Source organism: Chrysemys picta, chromosome 6 (genome assembly GCF_011386835.1).
Source record: "Chrysemys picta bellii isolate R12L10 chromosome 6, ASM1138683v2, whole genome shotgun sequence".
Lineage (NCBI taxonomy): Eukaryota > Metazoa > Chordata > Testudines > Emydidae > Chrysemys > Chrysemys picta.
The window spans coordinates 48,594,799-48,616,700 of NC_088796.1; the positions used below are offsets into that span (position 1 = coordinate 48,594,799).

A 21,902-nucleotide genomic window follows, 5' to 3' on the forward strand; every position below is an offset into this window, starting at 1 on the left:
CTAGAGTGTCTATTGAGTCAGCATGAAGTGATGGAAACAGCTAGAAGCAGGTTGACTGCTCTTTTTGGTTAAAATATCACCAGGTTCAATCATCACTGGGATTTGTGGTTTTTTACAATCCAGTTTTTAAGTTCTTAGCCATTTTTAGGTCCCCCCCCCCCATGTTATGAATGACATAGGTATGCCAGCACAGACTTTCACCTAGTTTTTTAAAAATAAGATTGTACGTCAAATATTTGCTTTAATGTACACGCCTTTTTATTCTAACTTTCATTTTGCGCTGATATCACTTATAAGGTTCAACCGTAATGTTAATCCTAAATACAAAAGCATCACTCTATCATCCTAAGGAATAAAACACAGCAAGCTGCAATGTAATGTAATATATACCCCTCATCTTAGGGTTTTCTATAGTACTCATCCCCTTAGCTTCAAAGCACTTATGATCCAATACAAATCTCATCCATCTGTTAAAAATAATCCCCAACACATCGCAATTTAAACCCAAAACATGGATCTCAGAATAGAGAGGTTATATTTGCAGGGGGCTTGGGGAGAAGATAATAGTCACTATTTTCCTTTCATTTGTAAAGGTTGTCCCCTGGAGCACATCTCACACCTGGAATTAACATCAATCCCAGAAACAAAGAGTAACGTTAATAGTTAATGTGAAACAAAATGTAAGGAACATATTAACTTGCTTCTCTGCTAAATGTAATATATGGAACAAATTACTTACAGATATTGCTGGAGAAAGAGTGATGTTCCCTATAGATACTTTTAATTCATCCAATGAAGCCATAGTGTAGTGAGAGCTATTATTTGGCTGTACAGGTTTGATTTCTACATGGAACCTCCTCGGTTCATCATCTTCAGAGTCAGAATCACTGGATGAGTAGAAATGGTTCTCTTTGGTATGTTTTTTCTCAGTTAAGGTAACTGATATTTTAGTGTCACCTATATAATGAATAAATCAGTTTCTCATACACTCCTCAACATATACATCTGCAGCAAGTAAACACTATTCATGCATAAAACTAACAGTTAAAAAAGTGTCTGACAATAGCTACTTGAAAACACCATCCACAGTTTGCCAACACTCATACTTTAAACTGATGCTTTCACCCTAAGCATCTAACAAATGCAGAAGGTATGTTAATGCAACTTTACTGTTACAAATTTAAAATCACAAATGACCAGAATGGAAAAATTTAGGCTCTACAGTAGTATTAATTTGTCTGCAGTGCAGGTTGGAGCATAAAATGGAGCTAAGACTTCTGAGTTCTATTCCCAGCTCTGCCACCAACTCACACTGTGACTACAGGCAAGTTACCAAACCTCTGAATCATTTCTGCCCCTCTGTAAATAAGTTATTTAATAATACAGTAACTGGAATTCAAGATATATCTATTCCACTTTGGTGTGTATGTACTCCATGCGCTTGAGATTGGAGTCTTTTGTCTAGCAATGTCCATTGGATCTGTACATGTGCTCTGAGAGTGCTCATGCTCCTGTCCTGAGGGAATAAAAGGTGACAAGGAACCAACTGTCCCTCAATTTCTCCTCCACTGCAGAATCCAACTGTAGGACTCCAAAGAAGAGTGCGTTGAGGAATATGTGGACATCATCTCAAAGGATCCTTGTTAGTGTACAGGTGTCATCAGGGCTGTCGCTTCTCCCCAGCTCCAAAGCATGCGCTGTCATGCCCAGTCTCAGGCCTGGTCTACACTGGTGGGGGGGGGGGAAATTGATCTAAGTTCTTCAACTTCAGCTACATTACTTCGATCTACTTACCGTGGTAAGTCGACGGCTGACGCTCTGCCGTCGACTCTGCCTGTGCCTCTTGCCCTGGTGAAGTACCGGAGTCGACGGGAGAGCGCTCAGCTGTCAACTTATCGCGTCTAGACTAGACACAATAAATCAACCCACGCTGGATCGATCGCAGCCCGTCGATCCAGTGGGTAATATAGAAAAGACCTCAGTCAAAAAGGTTTATTGTCATAACAGAGGGACTTAACTCTAGCCTTGACCCCAGGCTTCAGGGCCATCCCTCCCAGGAGTTTTTGACACTCCAGCTCCTGGCAGCCTCCCAGCATCAGGGCTGCTTCCCTGAGCCCCTGGCCCTTGCTCCAGGGACCCATCACAGGAGCTAGCTCCACTCCAGTGTAGCTTTTCTTCCCCAACGCTTAGCCTATCTCAGTCCTTCCTGCCCAGCTGCTTACTCGCAGCCCTTTATAGGCTCAGGTGTAGCCCAGCCCTCTATAATTGGCTGGATTGGACTCACTTGCTCTGGTACAGGAGTGCTGGGCTTAATCTAGCCACAGGGACTAGTTACCCTATGGCAACAGGTAAATAACTTTTCTTTCTTCAAGTGCTGGTCCACATACATATTCCACTCTTGGTGACTCCCAAGCAGTGAATTAATTAAGGTGGTAGGTGCTCTGAGTCTTCACAATAGACTGCAAAACAACTCTGCCAAAGTAAGCGTCTGCTTTAGATGCTTCCACTAAAGCATAATGTCTAGTAAAGGTATGCATAAGAGCCCTAGGTGGCAGCTTTACAGAGATCCGTTATGGGAATGCTTCTCAACAAAGCAGCTGAGGCTGACTGCAACCTACCAGAATGGGCTATAATACTGTCTGGTGGATCTAATTTAGCTAGGTCATATCAGAGCCTAATACACCCTGAAACCCATTTAAATAATCTTTGGAAGGACACTCTCGTCAAAGAATAGCAGCAGCCTAGGAGAGGACCTAAAAGGTTTCACTCACTGAAGTTAAAAGGCTAGGGTCCTGTGTCGTGAAGGGTATGTGGCGTAGCTTCACCATGATTAGCATGGGGCTCAGGAAAAAAATGTAGGTAGATGTATGACCTGATTTATATGGAAATCTAACACTTTTTTTGGTAGGAATTTAGGCTGTATCCTAAGGAATACCTTGACACAGTGGAAAATAGTATGGGTGTGTGTGTGTGTGCGCGCCATTGTAAGAGCCCCCATCTCCTCCACCTTCCTAGCAAATGTGACTGCCACAAAGAGGGAGGTCTTCATAGACAGGTGTAAGAGAGAACATCCCATGGTACAAGACTCTCAAATTACTGAACATTTCGTACGTATCTTTGTTGGGAAGAGTAACTCTTCCAGTTAATAACACTTGGAACCTGCCAAGAATTCATGACAGACACCAGCTATTGCTGCCCCTTATATGCAAATATACATTGTTAGACAACCGCTGCTCAGTTCCTCCTCTCTGCTCTCTCTTTGGGCCCCTACTCCTTTTCCTTATAATATTCCTTCACGGCCATATTGGAGCCCCAGATGTCCATATCAAGAGCATACCCTGAATGCATCACCTCACAGAGAGAAGCACAGGAGGCAGAAAACAGTGCAGCTTCATGCAGCTCCTCAAGATACCTAGCTTCTAGATGAACTGCCTGTAGGCGTGTGGCATTTCTCCAAAAAGGGACATATTTTTGGAGTTTAATGTACCTATCCCTACACACACCCACAACAAATATAATTTGAAAGTTTATTTTATGTACATTTAGATGAGGTCTGATGGGGAGCTGTCAAGTGGTGCTGTAAGCCTGCAGGCGAGGTGAAACAATGGTACCCAAAATGGGAAAGTGTCATTTTTTGCACAGTTCCAGAAACTCAGCAACATGACTATAACTATAGTTATTACTGTTCAAGTTAAACACTACATTAAGGTGTTGAAATTATTGGCCGAAGCTACCAAATGACAACATATTTTTTTTTATTTGTTTTGGCATGGGGATGTATTTCCCTCCCTCACCCCCCCAGAAATGAAGAAGCTGTTTAGAATGTGACAAAAATGGTGATCATCAACATTTTGCAATATATTCTTAATTGTCAGTTTCTCACAAGTGATTATAATAGTTTTATATATTTTCAATTTAAAAGTGCTGACCAGATCAGTCTCACACTGAAGACTGTGCACCAGTAGTAGTAGATTACACAGTAGTTTGTACTGCATAGTGGGTAGATATAAATGTATGTGAATTCCTAATGTAATGCCTCTCCATTTGTAAGCTTCTGTACATACAGTGTGGCATCTAGTCTGCCAGGTAGAAGGTTTTAATTTGTAATTGCCTATCCATGCAGTACTAGCCTTTGAAACATTCTACAAACCAGCTTTTTAATTCAGAGACTCTTATGTGCAAGTCAGTATTAGTGTTAGAAATAACAACACAGAGCTTCCTACTGGGCTTCAAACAAATGGCTCATTAAACAAAAATGGCAATTGTAATACTATCATATAGATCTAATTTATATCTAATTTAGCACAAGTCTGTATACTTGTATAAGATGAAAAATGGTGGTAGTTATGCTAGTAATATACTTTGGGAATTTTACCTCTACAGGGAAGTTACAGTATAAAACGACATGGAGGACATCAGCCCCCTTACATCAAAGAGAAAAAGACTCTCCACAAACAAGAAATGTATTGTCAAGAAAGTCAAAGGAATGAAAAACTGTGAAAAACCACCAGTGCTGGACAGAATTCGTGATGCAGGCAGCAGAAGTTAGGAGAGATGAACTGTCTTTGCAGCTACTGGATGAGTTTTCTAGTTTAGATGATGTGCCACCAATACAGTAACTCCTCACTTAACGTTGTAGTTAGATTCCTGAAAAATGCAACTTTAAGCGAAACAATGTTAAGCGAATCCAATTTCCCCATAAGAATTAATGTAAATGAGGGGTTAGGTTCCAGAGAAATTTCTTTCACCAGACAAAAGACCACAGCTGCTGCCAGCAAGCTCCCTCCATCCTCAGCCCTGTCGTGTGTCCCCCCCCCGCTCTATGGAAGATGGGGTAAGCGGGGTGCAAGAGCAGGGGGAGGGGAACACCCTGACATTAGCTTACCTCTTCCTCCCCCCCGCCCCCTACAGCAAGCAGGAGTCTCAGGGAGCAGCTCTAAGGCAGAGGGCAGGAACAGCACATGGCAGTGGGGGGAGGGACAGCTGAACTGCGGGCAATTGATGGCCTGCTTGGCAGCTGCTGCACAGGGAACTTAGGGGAGTGGGAAGCTGATAGGGGGGCTGCCAGTCCACTCTGGTTCAAAGCCCCCACCAGCTAGCTGCAATGGGCTGCTCTTCCTGCTCTTCCTGTGGACAAAGCAGGCGGCTGCCAAACGACGTTAGAAGGGAGCATTGCACAACTTTAAACGAGCATGTTCCCTAATTGATCAGCAACGTAACAACGAAACAATGTTAACCGGACGACTTTAAGTGAGGAGTTACTGTACTCTGTCACAGAGGTTTCTTTCAGAAATACACAAGCAAGTTGAACTTGATATGTCAGAGTTGTACTGAACCCAGGAAAGAAAACAGACTCTGAAACTCATCAGAAAGCATCACGTTAACCTGCTTCTATAGCCACGAGAGCAAGCACATCCTCCAGCAATTAGTCCTGTTGCATTGTTTGGTTGGGAAAAAAAAACACCACACAAGAAAGACAAGAAATGTAATAAAAACAAAAACGTATGAGATAACCAACCTAAGGGAGGCAAGCACTTCAAAGAGGAGATGATGACATGCTGCGCAAAAGATCTGTGAAAGGCTTGATTGCTAATGCTGCACTTTTTGAGTTAACATGCCTTTCTTTCTACGTCAGTAAAACAAATCTTAAGGCAAAACCATCTAGTTATAGGTCAACAATACAGTCACTTTATGACATTGCATCTTATCAGCTGATTGGAGAAAGAGAATGATCTTATGTATAACAAGGCGGCTTTTCTTTTGTCCAACCAGCTATAAAAATATAAAGCCTACCTCCCTCAGACCTAGAAACTTGAAGCTATTCCAGTAGCAAATTACAGGCAAAATTAGAAGATCACTATGGTTTTGTCATTTCATTCCATGCATAGCATGGACAAGGCACATCTATCTTTGTTCTATGCAGCACAATAACACTACCTGATTCTATCCAAGTTGAAACTAATCTGAAGCCAGGAACTTAAGTCATCCAAATGTTTTGTAGATGTTCTTCTGGTGAGTGAGCCTAATGAACAGCTTTCAAATGAACAATTGGTTTTGTATAACGCCACTTCAATCCTTTGGTCTGAAATACCCAAAATGAAAGCCTTAGAGTATTAGCCAAAGCTACATGATTGTCGTTTACAGATGTGAGCTACCTGTGCCCCATCTGGTGCAGGAGTTTGTCTTTTGGTTGATGGATAAAAAGGCATATAATTCACCCTGCAAAGAGTATCATCTTTTAGAAGACATTCAAAGAAGGTGCTTCTCAATTGTGGGGTGCATACTATTTAACAGTCCCAAAATTATCATACTACGGCATGTAAGCCCTACTGCACAGCTATACCATGAGTTTGGATCTTGTAATGAAACTGACATACGACATCTTCATGGATTATGCATCCATTATGATGAGATGAGGCAGTTCATCACTAGTGCTGCAAAAAATGAAGTCGAAAGACTGCAGGGAGGTGTTCATTCCAAATGGAATTGTACCACTTCGTACTAGTGGAAATCTCATCCATGAAGGAGATGATAATAGAGACATCCACACAGAGACCAGTGAAAGAAAGAAAGAACATCTTCCAATCAATGGCTATAGTGATATTTCAGGAACAGTTTGCAGATAACCCAGCATAACAAGAAATATCACTGAAGCTTGGGAACGAAAAGTTACTTACTCACCCGGGGCAATCAGAGTCTCTTATGCAGTGTACAGAATTTGAAAAACTTAACACATCCAGATCCAACTTGCCATGAAAAGTTGAGAAAATCAACTGTGTGTGTAATCCAAACAATCTTCCCTGCACAGAACTGTGTGCCAAAGCAATGAAGACTGTGGTAACCCACACACTCGAGAGAGAGGTCATAATGATGAACAAGATGATGATAGTGATGTTGACTAGAAATGTCACCAGAGCTAGTATATTTCAATGATACCTGTACAAATTTATTATTAAATTTTGTTTTACCCTTTAGATTGTGTTGTGATGCTTTGAGGTGAGAAAGAAATCCAATTTTATGTCTTGGAATAATACATCAGCGTCATTAAACTAACAGAAAAGAATGCAAATATTTCAAAGCCGTCATTTTAACATATTGATAGTCATTCTTTATCCCCATTTCTATGGTAACGGCACCACTTGAGAGCTCCAGATCATACTTCATCTTAAAGTAGATATAATACGTTTTCAAATGATGTATGATGTACCCTCTCTACACACATGCATATTAAGTCAACCAAATCGGAGGTGTCTGCTGCTTGCCTACGGAGGAAAAAGAACCCTGAGAGGAGGACAATCAGGTTATGTCTACATTTCAACTAAAACGTGCAGCTGGCCTGTGCTAGCTGCCTTGGGCTCACAGGGCACAGGCTGCAGGGCTGTTTAATTGTAGTGTAGAATTCTGGGCTCAGGCTGCAGCCCGAGCTCTGGGGCCCTCCCATCTCACAGGGTCCTAAAGCCCGGGCTCCATCCCAAGCCCAGAAGTCTACGCTGCAATTAAACAGCCCCGCAGCCCTAGCCCTGCGAGCCTGCATCAGCTGGTACAAGCCAGCTACAGGTATCTAACTGCAGTATAGACATACCCTCAGGCACCAGTGGCCATCTCCTCTCAGTCTCTGGAAATGGCAATGATGCCTTTGGCACCATATTATCTGGATGACTATAAAAGCTTGCAGATTTTAAGGGCTGAAGAATTTCCAAGATCCCGGGTGGAACAGACAATCCTGGAGGCAAACAGCTTTTTTAATTTAGCAAAACACCCATCACCTTGAAAGTTAGTCAGAGATGTTTCAAGGTCACATAAAATCATAGAAGTGTAGGATTGGAATGGACCTCGATAGGTCACCTAGTCTGGTCCCCTGCACTCAAGGCAGGACTACGTAATAACTAGATCATTCCTGACAGATAGGGTTTGTCTAACCCAGGGGTGGGCAAACTACGGCCCCCAGGCTGGATCCGGCCCCTCGGGGCTTTGGAACCAGCCCGCGGGATTGCCCCCCGTGGCGCCATGGGCCCCACGCTGCTTTCAGAAGTGGCCGGCACCAAGTCCCTGCGGCCCCCGGGGGCGTAGGGGGGGGTGAGAAAGAGGGCTCCATGCGTTGACCTTGCCTCCAGGCACTGCCCCCCCCCCAGGTCCCATTGGCCGGGAACTGGGAACTGCGGCCAATGGGAGCTTCGGGGGAGATACCTGGAGGTGCGGCAAGAGCAGCGCACGCAGAGCCCTCCGCCCCCACTTCCCCAGGGGCCGCAGCGCTTCCTAGAGCAGCGCGGGGACAGGGCAGGCATGCAGGGAGCCTGCCCTGGCCCTGGCGTGCGCCGCTGCCACCCCGGAGCCGCTTTAGGTAAGCGGCGCCGGGCTGGAGCCCGAACCCCTCCTGCACCCCGCCCCCCAACTCCCTGCCCTAAGCCCTCTGCCTGCACCTCGCACCCCTCCTGCACCCCAATTCCCTGCCCTGATCCCCCTCGTTTACCCTGCACCCCTCCTGCACCCCAACCCCCTGCCCTGAGCCCCCTGCTGCACCCCACACCCCTCCTGCACACCAACCCCCTGCCCTGAGCTCTCTCCTGCACCCCAACCCTTGTGCACCCTAACCCCCTGCCCTGAGACCCCTCCCACAGTCCGCACCCCAACCCTCTGCCCTGAGCCCCTTCATACACCCCGCACCCCTCCTCTGCCCCAATCCCTTGCCCTGAGCCCCTTCTTGCACACCTCACCTCCTCCCACACCCCACACTCCCTTCCCACACCCCATCCCCTTGCCCCAGCCCTGCATACAATTTCCCCACCCAGATGTGGCCCTTCAGCCCAAAAAGTTTGCCCACCCCGGTCTAACCTGTTCTTAAAAACCTTCAACGATGGAGATTCCACAAACTCCCTAGGGGGTATGTTATAGCGCTTAACTACCCTGAGAGGTCCTTACTGCTGGGGGAATTCTTCACCACTGTGCACGTGCAGAATTCATGTCACCCGTAGATTTCTTTGCTTCCCCATAGAAAAATGTGTTCTGACAGGGAAGCAAAGGGAAGCCGCAAGAGCAGTTACGCGCCCCTCACCAGCAGTGTGGGCACATCGCTTTGGGTGCCCAGAGCAGCTGGTGAAGTAAATTACTGTGGGGGGCTGTGGCTCCTACTCTGTGCCGGGCTCAGCTGCTAGTCTGGGGCTGAGTCAGACCCACCCTCAGGAACCTCGCCTGGCTGCAGGAAGCTCTGCACCCCCTCTTTCTGTCCCCATCACTCCTCAGCTGCAGTGGGAGGGGTCACTGTACAGGGAGCTGCTCTCCCATCCGCCCAACTCCCCTGCGTTCAGACTCCCCTCATAAGCAGACCCCTTTGCCGAGCCCCATCCCCCTGCACCCGGAACACCCACCCCACCCAAGCCTCACCCCCTGAATCTGGGCCCCCCCCCCCCTGCACCAAGTTCCCTCTGCCAAGCTCTGCCCCCCTACAACAATCCCACCCGAATATATTTGCAATAGATAAAAGGATATTCTGGCTTGCTTCTGGTTTAATACTGTACCCTTCGTCATCTACATCAGGAATGTTCTGAAAAGAAAGAAAAAGAAAATTTATGGCACTGACAAACTCTTCTATCCCTCTGAAATGTACAATCACAATAATGTATTTTTACTTGAAACTGTTGTACTTAGGAATTTAGACTTATTTGACACTGTTGCCAGATTAAAATTACAGTATGACAGTTTGTGACAGTTACCCATTATTATTATTAGGCAATTATTTCCAGTTATGCTCCATGGCTCAGAAATTCGCTGGCAGTTCAGATTTCACATTTCAAATAAGTGCTAATGGGTCTGGAGTTATCTGTGTAACTTTAACAAAATGCAATGTATACAGATTGACTTTATTTGCCTGCAGTGGTAACTCTAAAGCACTTATTTTCCTGGCCCCACAGTTTTCAAATCTTTTCCCAATTTCTACTTCTATTCTTTCAGCTACATTATTGCAGGCTTTGACTTTGCAGGATCTCACACTCTAATTAATATACAGACTGGTAAGTTAATACTTGAATAGAAAACTAAGAAAAATCTAGATGGTGCAGGACGTAATTTCTTTTCCCATTGGTAGCAATCCTGTATCATTACTTTAACAAAAGATTTTCCTCTCATTAGTTTTAAAATATATGGATAAGATTTTTAAAAATGGGAAGCTCACATCAGGCTCCTGCATCCCTATTTAGGTACCAACATAAGAGTTTTCTGATTTTTAAAAATACTGAGCACATAGCAGTTCCCAATGATTTAAGGTGAAATTGCTGGGTTTTCATCATTTTTGAAAATCACGATATTTATGCAGGACTAAAAACACTTTAAGCATTTATTTTTTAAAATTTTAGCCATACAGTTTTAACCTTATAAAATTATACTCAAAGAGAGCCTGCTAATCCAAGGAGGGGAGAAGAGCAGAAAGTTCCTTTAAGTCCACTAGTGACCTCTACAAGCAGATTTAATTTGTGTGTGAAGTGCTTAGACATTATACTGATAGGCATTATAGAAAACTGCAAGACAGGGAGATTTTTAAAATGTAGAAATCTGACCTCTTATAAATCCCTTATAAAAAAAGAATGACAGTCTAGGATTAGGATGCTAAATTGTTTCTTTTAACAAGTCGATTGGTTACACACTTGGCTGAAATACCGAAACTCGAGAGGAAAAGAGCATGAAACAAGAAAGTAGTTTATATATGACTTTGACTAAACAGGCATTAGAAGCTTGCTCCAAAAATTTTGAGGCAGGACTTAAGACATTGTTTCCTCATCCTGAATCTTTTAAACTATTGATCCAAGACATAAAGGAAACTTTGTGATGGCAGAAAAGGAAGTGAATTTAATGGTCTGTTACAGACAACCACTAGGAAAAAAGGTTATTTTCTAAATCAATTTTTCTATTTTCCCGCCCCCTCCCCTTTCTATTTAAAAGGGCAGGTGGCAGGAAGCAGTTGGGGGAGGGGGGGAAACAGGGGGAGACGGGGGGAGGATGGAGAATTAGTAGACCACAATCTTCCAATAAAATTTTTTAAGAAAAATCCAGGAACAAGAAAAACAGACTCCAGAATTCTTTCATAACCCATTTAAAGGCTGATAGTGAAGTCTGTCAGTTAAGAGCGCAAAGCAGCAAGAAGTCAGGCCAGGAAATCTGACAGAAGGCCTCTAAGAACACTTGCTACTTTCTTGGCAAAAAGCATGGGAGAGGATAATGCAGAGCAGCTGCAAACTCACTGCTGTAAAAGTAATTATTAATTATTATTATTATTTTATTATAATTTTTGGAAAAAATTCAATCTGGGGAAATTGTCAAAGGGAGGGTCTTTTACCTATTACCTAATATTACCTATTTCAGTAGTTTTCAATGTTATTCATAGGATTTCTTCAATTTAAATTGATTGTTTGGTGGCTCTTACTAGTTATTTACATCTTGTTTATCAATGTTTTCACAGTATGACCACTAAATCCCCTAAGTCACTTAGGGGATTTTCTGGGTTTTCTTTTGGGCTCTCATTCTCCAGTAGCTACCTCTGCCATGTTTACACAGGAAAACGGAACCAATCCTGACTGAACTAGTGAGATGATCAGAATAACCGTAGCAGCAATGCTTGCTTGTTCTCTGCAGATTTTCCCCATTGTCCACATTAGAGCTGTTGGAAACAATTTCAGTTGCAGCACCCTCTTTATACTTTTCCCACAGTTCACAGCAATATTTCCTAGAGGCACTGGATTCTGAGAAATTTCAAAAGGCTGCAGCTGTTTTATGGGTCAGCAGTAGGATGACTATCTGAACCATTTTCATACTAACACTATATCTGACCCAATACAGGCTGAAAGGGATTAGACTAAACTTATTTAGATGTGTTGAAATTAATTTTATTTCAAACAGTATTTGGCATGCACATAAACTGAAGCACTTGTGTGTGGATACACTGTACTTTACGAGTGGGCTTTGGGGACCATATGGTTCTTAGAATGTACAAATGTGTCTAGTGTAGACAACGTCTTGGCTATCTTTCTGGAGTCTTTAAGTGAATTCTCTTTAATCTGTTCAACTTTCTGTGCAGAACCATGTATATTTCATTTGAGAATGCTGCAGCTTTTCTGGTTAGAGATCATTCCCTGTACTACCCACATTTATTTTAAGTTGTCTGTCACATGTTTCTCTAACAAAGGAGAATAAAAACATCACTATGAAATATTCCTGCAAGATATATAATTTCATTTCTGATGTGACTATCTTGACTATAATAAAGAACTACCAACGAATACATACACAGTCAAAATTGTCCAATTTCCCAAATCTAAATAAGGAGCATCAAAACTGTTGACAGATTGTGCGTGCATGTGTCATGCATCCTTATGCCTGCACTTGAAAATATGAATCTTTCTAACCCTACAGATAGTTTTGTTTTCAGTAGTTAATTTAAGAAGGAGTTTCTTGTATTGCATTATTTACCCTGGAAATGGAGTAGTAGATGCAAGATTTGCCAAGTGAACATAGACCAATCAAATGGAAAAGGCCCTGTTACTTTAAAGTTTCCAAGAGGCTACTAATGTGAAATAAAATGCAAAAGTAGAGAAATATATTCAACAGCATCTCTCTAATGTTTAATTTCAATAAATAGATCCCGGATCAGCAAGAAGTCAGAGTCTGATTTTAAGGAGTTTTTTAGGTTTTCTAATTTTACTTTTCAATAAATAATATTTTTGTCCCAAAAGATGAGTATAAGTTTACCTTGTTTACTTTTTCCTCAAAGGACCAACATAGCCTCGGTGGTCACCTTAAAAATATTTATTTGCCAATAGTTACCACAGTCTCAGAGATACTACAGTTTTTTTCCTATACTTAAAATATGAAATAATTTAGTAAATATGCAGCATCTGGTGGTAAATGTTTACATTTTAATGGAATCCAGTATATTAAAATGTTACTTTTAATTTAGCCTCACCTTTTACAATTTTATTTTGATTGACAGAGCCTCATCTCATAGCAATCAAGGCATGGATTGAAAGAAGCCTGGGCATAAGTAGTCAATACTCTTAATACTCTTTCTCCATTGCCCTCCCTCTCCAAAAAAAAAAAAAGTTGAGAGAGGCAAAATAGATTGAGGAAAGTTTCAGAACTAAAAGGATGTAGCAGTGGTCATTTAATTGCCTAAATTTGCTACCAGTTACCATTTCCTTAAGACTAGTACATTCAGACAGTTATTATGATAAGAATTCCTGTGCAAATATTAATCAACATAGTTTTTTGATACTGCCGATAAAACCAAGAGAAATTTTTACATCCACAAAATTAAATTAAATTAATGGAGATATCCTATCTCCTAGAACTGGAAGGGACCTTGAAAGGTCATCGAGTCCAGCTCCCTGCCTTCACTAGCAGGACCAAGTACTGATTTTGCCCCAGATCCCTAAGTGGCCCCCTCAAGGATTGAACTCACAACCCTGGGTTTAGCAGGCCAATGCTCAAACCACTGAGCTATCCCTCCCGCCAAGAGAAGCATCAGATCAAAAATCTGTGTACATGTCAATCTTTTATTTCAAAAAGACTTAAAACGTGGAAAAAATTGTCATATGAATGTTTTGCATTGCTGCCCATCACACAATATAATGAAATTCAAAAACATTTTTCCATATATGATAATGTATCATATAATGTGTTCGTCAAACTTTATAAAAGTTTTTAAAACTAATCTCTTGCTTGTTCTTACTATACTGGGGTAGTGTTTGTCTTGGCCATAAGAACGCTAAACGGGATACAAGGTTTTATTTTATTATTGTTGTTGGTTAATTTGTTTGGGTCCGATTTCTGGAGGAGAAGGGGCATATTTGGTTAGATGGGAGTGTCATTCTTGCTATGGTACAAAGACTTACAAAGGCTTTGCAGCATTTTTTTATAGGGTGGCAAACCAGATTTGCCTAATCTTTTCTGGAAACTCATTCCATGGGGAAATATCTTGACCAAGAATGCTTTGTCTCCTGCTCTTGCGCATTTCATCCTGGGTTTTGTGATCTGCATTGTTTCAAAAGAGACAACTCTCTCGATAGCTAATCTTTTGAAAAAGCGTTGTGCAGGTCTCCTTTGAGGAGGAGGATTGATAGGTCAGATCTAGAGTGATCACTTTGTGAAGTGTTCACGCACAGGTGATAGGGTGTTTTTGTCTTTTGTCATTTTCCTGTGTGAGTTCATTTGAGAGCATAGTGATTGTCTGGTTTCACCCACATAATTGTTATTGGGGCATTTAGTGCATGGGATGAGGTACACCACGAATTGTGATAGGCATGTGTAGGATCCATGGATCTTGAAAGGTGTGTTGATCATTGTAGGGGTGGAGCTATGTCTGCAGGTTTTGTATCTATTGTTCTGGCAGGGTCTGGTGCCGCTTTGAGTTGATATGTCCTCGTCTGTGGGGGCCTTGTGTCCGATGATGAATTTGCAGAGGTTGGGAGGTTGTTTGAAAGCCAGAGGTGGGGGTTCAGGAAAGATCTCTCTCTCAGACTTGAAGAAGAGCTCTGTGTGGCTCAAAAGCTTGTCTTTCTCACCAACAGGAGTTGGTCCAATAAAAGATATTACCTCACTCACCTTGTCTTTCTAATATCCTGGGACCGACATGGGTACACCTACTCTTCAATAAGGGTCAGGGACTGGGAAACAGCCACAGGGCCTTCCAAGGGAAACCCTTGGCTGCTCAGTTCCCAGAAAGCAACTGGGAAAGAAGAGGAAAAAGCCAGAATGAGAACTGCCTTGGGTGCTACTGAGGCAGCTGCCCCTCTGACTGTCTAGCTGCAAGCCAGCTGACCCTTTCATATGGCTATAAAAACTGGTCAGGGGGAGACAGAGGTGAAAGGAAAGGTGTTCCTATTACTTATGAGTAAGGCTACATTTTAGTCAGGTATTTTTAGTAAAAATCATGGACAGGTCATGGGCAGTAAACAAAAATTCACAGCCCATGACCATGGCAGGTGCTTTGGGGAGTGTGTGGAGGGGAAGAGGCAGCAGTGCACAGCCCAGGACCCCTGATGGTGCTGGGGAGGGGTTGGCGGGGCTGGCAGGTTCCCTACCTGGCTCCGAGCCTCCTCGGAAGCAACGACACCCCCCTCCCTCAGCTCTTAGACAGAGGCATGGCCAGGCAGCTCTGGGCACTGCTTCCACCCCAAGCGCCAGCACCGCGGCCAATGGGAGCTGCCGGGGCAGTGCTTGCAGGCGGAGGCACCGCCACCTAGGAGCCGAGGGATGTCGCTACTTCTGGGGAGCCCCCCCCCCGAGGTAAACGCCGCCCAAAGCCCTCACCCCCTCCTGTATCACAAGACTGCACCAGCAGAGGTTGGTGCAGCTGGGCCAGGGGCTGCCTGAGCTCAGGAAGCCCTTGGGCCAGCAGCACGGCCGCTACAGAAGTCCCAGAGGTCCCAGAAAGACACTGAATCTGTGACTTCCGTGACAAACTTGCAGCCTTACTTATGAGATGATAATCTGAAAAGAGTATTAGAATTTATTATCTCTGAACGATAAATATTTGCTGACAGTGTTACTAGTACACTAAAACATTTTATTCATGGACAAAACAGATTGTCTTTAGAACTCTTAGAAAATAATCTGCATGAGGGCTGTATACCCAATTTGAGGATGGCAACTGCCTGGGCTTGAAGACATTCTTGCTTACCTCTCTTCTGAGTCACTAACAGAATGGAGAGAGACTATGAGGTGACAATATTAGAGGCCATAATTTAGTGGTTGCCTTGAAAATAAGCTCAGGAGGTAGAACTTTCCTATACTGACAGCATATTTAAATTTCTACTTAATTTCCTATGTATTATCTTACAATACTTTTGTTCAGCGCTTCTCAAACTGTGCTCCACAGACAGCTGACTGGTCACATGTTACTGGCACCTCATTTTCACCTGCTAAACTCCATTAAAAGACAGCTTAAAATACACTTCTACCTCAATATAACGCTGTCCTCGGGAGCCAAAATATCTTATGGCGTTATAGGTGAAATCACGTTATATTGAACTTGCTTTGATCCACCGGAATGCGCAGCCCTGCCCCCCGGAGCACTGCTTTACCACGTTATTCCGAATTCGTGTTCTATCGGGTCACGTTATATCGAGGAAGCAGTGTACATTAAATATTTTTACATGTAAGCAACTGCTATAGCTGCCACAGAGAGGGGTATGTAATTGCAAATGGGAAGGAGGCAATCCATGTGATTCTCTATTAAGAGATCTCACTATGAAAAATTTGAAAAGTCCCTGGCTCTAGTTCATTCTTAATCTTCTTGAGACACTTTATGAAAGCAATGATGTTAAAGAGTCTTCATGGACACCTGAATGTAGGACTACATAAGTAACTGAAGAGAGCCCTGCATATCTTTCCATATGGATGGTGTCTTTGGCAAAGGAAGCTGACAGGGCTCTCCAGATCAGATCAGCAGAACTTTCACAGACAGTTCTGAAGGGATCCTGAGTTTCTCCTGGATATTGCGGAGTATGGAATATTTAACTAGTCTCATGGACAGTAGAAGTAGTTTAGCTCTCTGCAGGAGTGACAAAGAAACTGAGGTGGCTCAAACTTCCTTACACAGATGTAGGTGATGACATCAAGAGTGACAGCACTACTGCACCCCCACCCCCACCCCAGTGGACATTGTTTTTCTATAAGTTCTTCAGTTCAATGCAGAGGCACTGAATCCCATTAGTGGGAATGCACAGAGGCCCCTGAAGAATAACTGCCAAATCCATTCAGAAGTTAGTGCCCTTGGGAGCCTTAGAGGCTCCCAAACACTTTGGATCAGATTGCTTATTACCATGCATGGCCTATAGCAGGGGTGGGCAAACGACGACCTGGGGCTGCATCTGGCCCTTCAGACGTTTTAATCCAGCCCTCAAACTCCCACCGGGGAGCAGGGTCTGGGGCTTGCCCCGCTCTGGCGCTCCAGCCGGGGAGCGGGGTTGGGGGTTTGCTATGACTCCATGCAGCTCCCGAAAGCAATGGAATGTCACCCCTCTGGCTCCTACATGTAGGGGCATCCAGGGGGTTCTGCACACTGCTCCTGCCCCAAGCGCCACCCCTGCAGCTCCTATTGGCTGGGAATCGCGGACAATGGGAGCTGCAGGGGTGGTGCTTGAGGACAGGGCAGTGCGCAGAGCCACCTGGCTGTGCCGCTGCGTGGGAGCCACCTGGCTGTGCCGCTGCGTGGGAGCCGGAGGGGGGACATGCCGTTGCTTCCGAGAGCTGCTTGAGGTAAGCACTGCCTGGAGCCTGCACCCGACCCTCTCCTGCACCTCAACCGCCTGCCCCAGCTCTGATCCCCTTCCTGCCCTCCGAACCCCTCGATACCCTCAGGGGCCGGGCCGGGGATCGGCAGTGCTGGGCGGGCCGGGGGTGCTCGGCCAGGCCCGGGGCTGGCACCCCAGGGCCCGAGCCGACCCAGGCTGGAGACGCCGGGGGGGCCAGACTGGGGCACGCCTCCTCCCCCCCACACCCCTTACCTGCTTCAGGCTTCCCGCGAATCAAATATTCGGGGAGGGGATGGAGTTGGGGCGGGGGCGGGGCGCGGGGCCGGGGCCCCATGGAGTGTCCTCTTTTTGGAAGCTCAAAATATGGTAACCCTATTCAACACGTTCACTTTTGAAATACTAGTGGGTCGGGGACCAGCAATATGTCAGGTCTATGTCATGCTCATTTTAATTTTCATACTGTGTCTTACTAGTCTTAATTTTCAAAAATGAAATCCAAAATTGTATTTTAAGCTTTTTCTTACTATACTCCTCATGTAAATATCACTGCCTGCATGTATGTCATACTAAGAAAAAAGATTTTCCTCTGTAAACATCTCAAGGCACAACAGCTCTCAATTAAAAATGAGTGAATTTACACCTTGCTCTAATTTCCTGCTGAAGAGAGTTTTTCCACTAAACAATTCTGTTTTTAATACCATATAACACACTGACAGCTTATAAGGTAATACCTTAAATCAATCTTTTCTCAAATTTGGTATTCTATCTTGAAGCTCTAACTTTAACATCCAGAATATTTGGATCCAATTTCTCTTTTTTGAAAACTTTCAGAACTGTGTGATTTTAAAAACAGGAGAAGGGGAGCTTCACACGGTCCAGTACCTTAGTTCAGCTTGTTCAAATCACAAGGTTCTTAGCTATGCTTGACCTCAAGTTGACCTAGTTTATGTGCTAAAAGAAGTACTAATGAAGCTTGACAACAAAGTAAACAGAACAAAAGCAAATAGCCAAAAGCTGTGTATATGCCCATAAAATAATAGAACCAAATTGACTCCTGAAACTATTTAAATTACAATAGTAAGCTATTTTCAATATTTCAGGATCTTTCATGGTTAAAACAGATTAAAACGAAACATACATCTTTATAAACACAGTAAGCATTTACTCTGATTTGAATCTGGCCAGATCTAATATGAAAAAAACCCAACAATCCACGCAGTAGCCAGGGATAATGGGGGGGGGGGGGGGGGGGAAATGTCAGTAACCGGTAATTTTGCCTTCTTTAGTAGCATACAATTATGAAAACTCATCTTATAGAAGCGATTATTAAATTGTTTCTAATGTACTGAATGCTTGCAAGCAACCTGTTAAAACACAAAATTAGTGGGTAAATTCTTTTAGAATTTAATCTAAAAATCTATGTATTACTTTGTATCTCACGTCTGATTTTGTAAATATTCTTGCAACTATGATTTATCAACAATGTTACTTGAGCACCTATACACAGTCATGCACTGAGTTAAAAATCAGTAGTATAGTCAAGGGTAAATGCAGGTAAACAGAGTTTACCCAATTCTCATTTGGGGTATATGGAGTTTAGGTTAGGTTAGTTTACCCACTTCTTTTTTTAAATCACTACACTCTGCAGCTAAAACGATGAGTTACCTGAAAAGCATCTTGTCCCTGACTTGAATGCTCTATGCTTTAAAAATTTGGCTCTCAATGTTACCAAGCAGCCATAAGGCCATGTCTACACCTACCGGGATCGATGCAGCGGGAGTTGACTTCGCGGGTCTAGTGAAGACCCGCTAAATTGACCGCAGAGCGCTCTCCAGTCGATTCCAATACTCCACCAGAACAAGACGAGCAATTACTGCAGTGTCTACACCACTACAGCGTGTAGTGATAAGTCGACCTAAACTACGTTGACTAGCGTAACTTAGGTCGACTTACCTCGGTAGTGTTGATGTGAAAGTCTCTATTTTTACTTTATTTAGGACAAGTGAAAAAAGTGCATTATGGGCCTGATCCAAAGCCAATGGAAAGATTCATTGACTTCTGTGAGCTCTGATTCATGCTCCATATCCTGGGAAGCTCTCTTGACTAACGGAGCAGATGATGACTAAAACGTATCTAAACCACATCACAGCAACACAGTATTATACTACGCCACACATTTTTTGTATCAATGTTTCCCAGCATCCTTGGTTATAACTCAATGCACACCTGAATTAGACAATAAGTAATTTACTTTAAATTTTCTAGGATCTACAGCTTCCATTTTTGCATTATCAAGTTCCAAACACCAGCCAGACATTAATGAATTAAAAAAACAAAAACCCCAGAAAATATTAAGACAGAAGAGTTAATAAATTACCAATTGTAGACACAAAATCTGCTTTTCAACAATATCTCTCATGTTTTTCTTTAGACGTCCCTCCACTTTTACTATAAATTCCAAAGCCACAAAAACTTGACACAGAGTCAAGAAAACACCGCAACCTACTATCTATACCAGTGGTATCCAACCTTCTGAACCTGAGGGCTGAACATAAAGAACTGACAATTAGAGTTGGATACAATTTTTCAGGCAAAACCTTTTTTTTTTTTTTTTTTTTTTAAACACTGAAAAACTTGGGACTCTGGTTGACAGAAACATTTAGCAAATTTGTGTAGATTCTGGTGAACTGTTTGAGTCTAAATGGAAAAAAAAATCAAATGTTAAAACAAAACATTAAGACATCATCAAAATGAAATTACCTGAGAGGAGGGATACCCAAGTTCCAGGCACTGCTGCACAGTAAGGATTCAAACCTGGGTCTCCCATATCCCAGGGGAGTGCACTAATCATTGGACTATACTGGGTATAGGACAGGGGGCATCACCACCTCCTCCAGTGGTTCTGTGCTCTTCATTTCCTTGGCTTTTATTAAAAATATTCTAAATGAAATGTTTTTGATTCACTGAAATTCAGACACATTTTGAATTTGGTTTGAACCAACCAACTCCACTCCCCAGCCCCCTCCAACTGATGGTGAACCAAAAAAATCAGTTATTTATACAGCTCTATCCATAACTAATACTTGGCAGCAGATTGTTGACCCTGTTCCTCTTGGAACACTTGGGAATGGGAAGCACACACAAGTCCCATGCTGGGGATTCTCCTGGAGTATAAGCCAGCAGTGGGTATATCAGGCTTAAGAGGAGGAGCGTCTGGAGAGGGCTGCACTCTGGCTACTCCAGATGACATATGATCCTAAGGGAACCCTCACCAGCTAACAGAGGTTAGAATAGTCTCCAGGCTTTAGAGGGGCAAAGAATCAGCTAACCACAACTGGTTGCTGGTTCTCAGCTCTTCCTCCCCTTCTCATCTCCTGGGCTATCCTGGGTGGCTCTGTAGGGGAAGTAAGGCTTCCTCTGCTAGGCATCCCTTAGATGCATGCAGAGCCTTATTCAAACTAAGCAAACTAATAAACCAAGGATACATTTAATGAAATATTAAAGTGCATGTAGTTTCTGATACATACTATAGCAGTAGTTTTAAGGCTTTTTCTATACAGTGAACCACACCTAAATAGATAAGAGACTGTCTCTCTCAGAACAAATCCACCCTCCTCAGATTTCTACAGACCACCCCTAACCCCCAGCCCCCCATTATTGATCATATAACACTCTTGTGGCAACAACAGGAATTGGTTCTATGGAAAAGTAGCTTAAGGTAAATATTAAATGTATTATCTTTCTTTTCATGTGATTTGGCAGCTGCAAACAAAGATGATCAAGAGCAAACTCTGACCAAATAGATCTCCATGGATCAGTGTAAGAACTGCTGTAATTATGGCAGGAAATGCATTTTCTATGGTTGCCTCATTATATATTGCTTATTTTTCTTTTTCTATTAATAAATACTTATTAAATGTATGGCCAAATATGGAAGTCCTAAAGAAAATGGCCAAAGCGCTACTTCTAATTTCCCACAGTTTATACACAAAGACTAGTGGATAAACTATTTCCCTTACACATCACAGGTACTGAGTTCAAATCTTGGTGGAGGTTGTATTTTTTTAGTAAAATGTCTACAATTTTCTTCTCTATAATTGTAGTTAAGATTGTACACAGTCTTCCTCCTCCCACTAACCCCAGCCCCCCAGAAAGTTACCTCCCTGTATTGGTAACTGTTGTTCTTTGAGATGTGGGTGCATACGTGTATTCAGCTCAGATGTGCATGTTTCCAGAACAGCAAATCCGGAGACTTTTGCTTAGCAGTACCCATTGTGGTAGTGCTTGTGCCCTTGGACCTCTTGTACCCCCACCCAGGGCTGTTTGAGGCAGAGCTGCCTTAACCTCCCTCAAGTTCCTTTGCACCGGAATCCAAGACTGGGACGCTGATGCAGAGGGGACAGAGGGTTGTGGAATACATGTCTGCATCAACGTCTCGAAAAACAACGACAGTACAGGTAGGGTAACTGTTTTTTCTTCGAGTGGTTGCAGATGTGTATTCCACTCAGGTGAGCCACAAGCAGTAATGGATGGAGTTTTAAGCAGTCTTAGAATCTGCTTAAATAACAATTGCAGAATTGCTCTTCCAAAGTTTGCATCTGATCTAGACAGTCATAATAGCATAATGTTTGGTAAAAGTCTGTATGGAAGACCAGGCAGCAT

General features: G+C 43.1%; 1 protein-coding gene across 19 annotated transcripts in view; it reads right to left on the minus strand.

The window, feature by feature from the left end:
* Window positions 1-21,902, minus strand: part of FCHO2 (FCH and mu domain containing endocytic adaptor 2) — a 211,664-nt gene that overhangs the window by 56,618 nt on the left and 133,144 nt on the right. For 15 of the 19 annotated variants that reach the window (XR_010602191.1, XR_010602189.1, XR_010602190.1 and 12 more), the window contains 2 exons: window positions 9,484-9,541; window positions 740-915 (listed from right to left, as the gene is read on the minus strand). Coding sequence is in view for 16 of the 19 variants with exons in the window: in XM_065599080.1 (XP_065455152.1) it covers window positions 740-915; window positions 9,484-9,541 (234 nt within the window). In the remaining 3 variants the exon portion in view is untranslated. Of the gene's footprint in view, window positions 1-739; window positions 919-9,483; window positions 9,542-21,902 lie in introns of all 19 variants that reach the window. The other 4 variants (XM_065599088.1, XM_065599090.1, XM_065599091.1 and 1 more) reach the window with 1 other exon arrangement.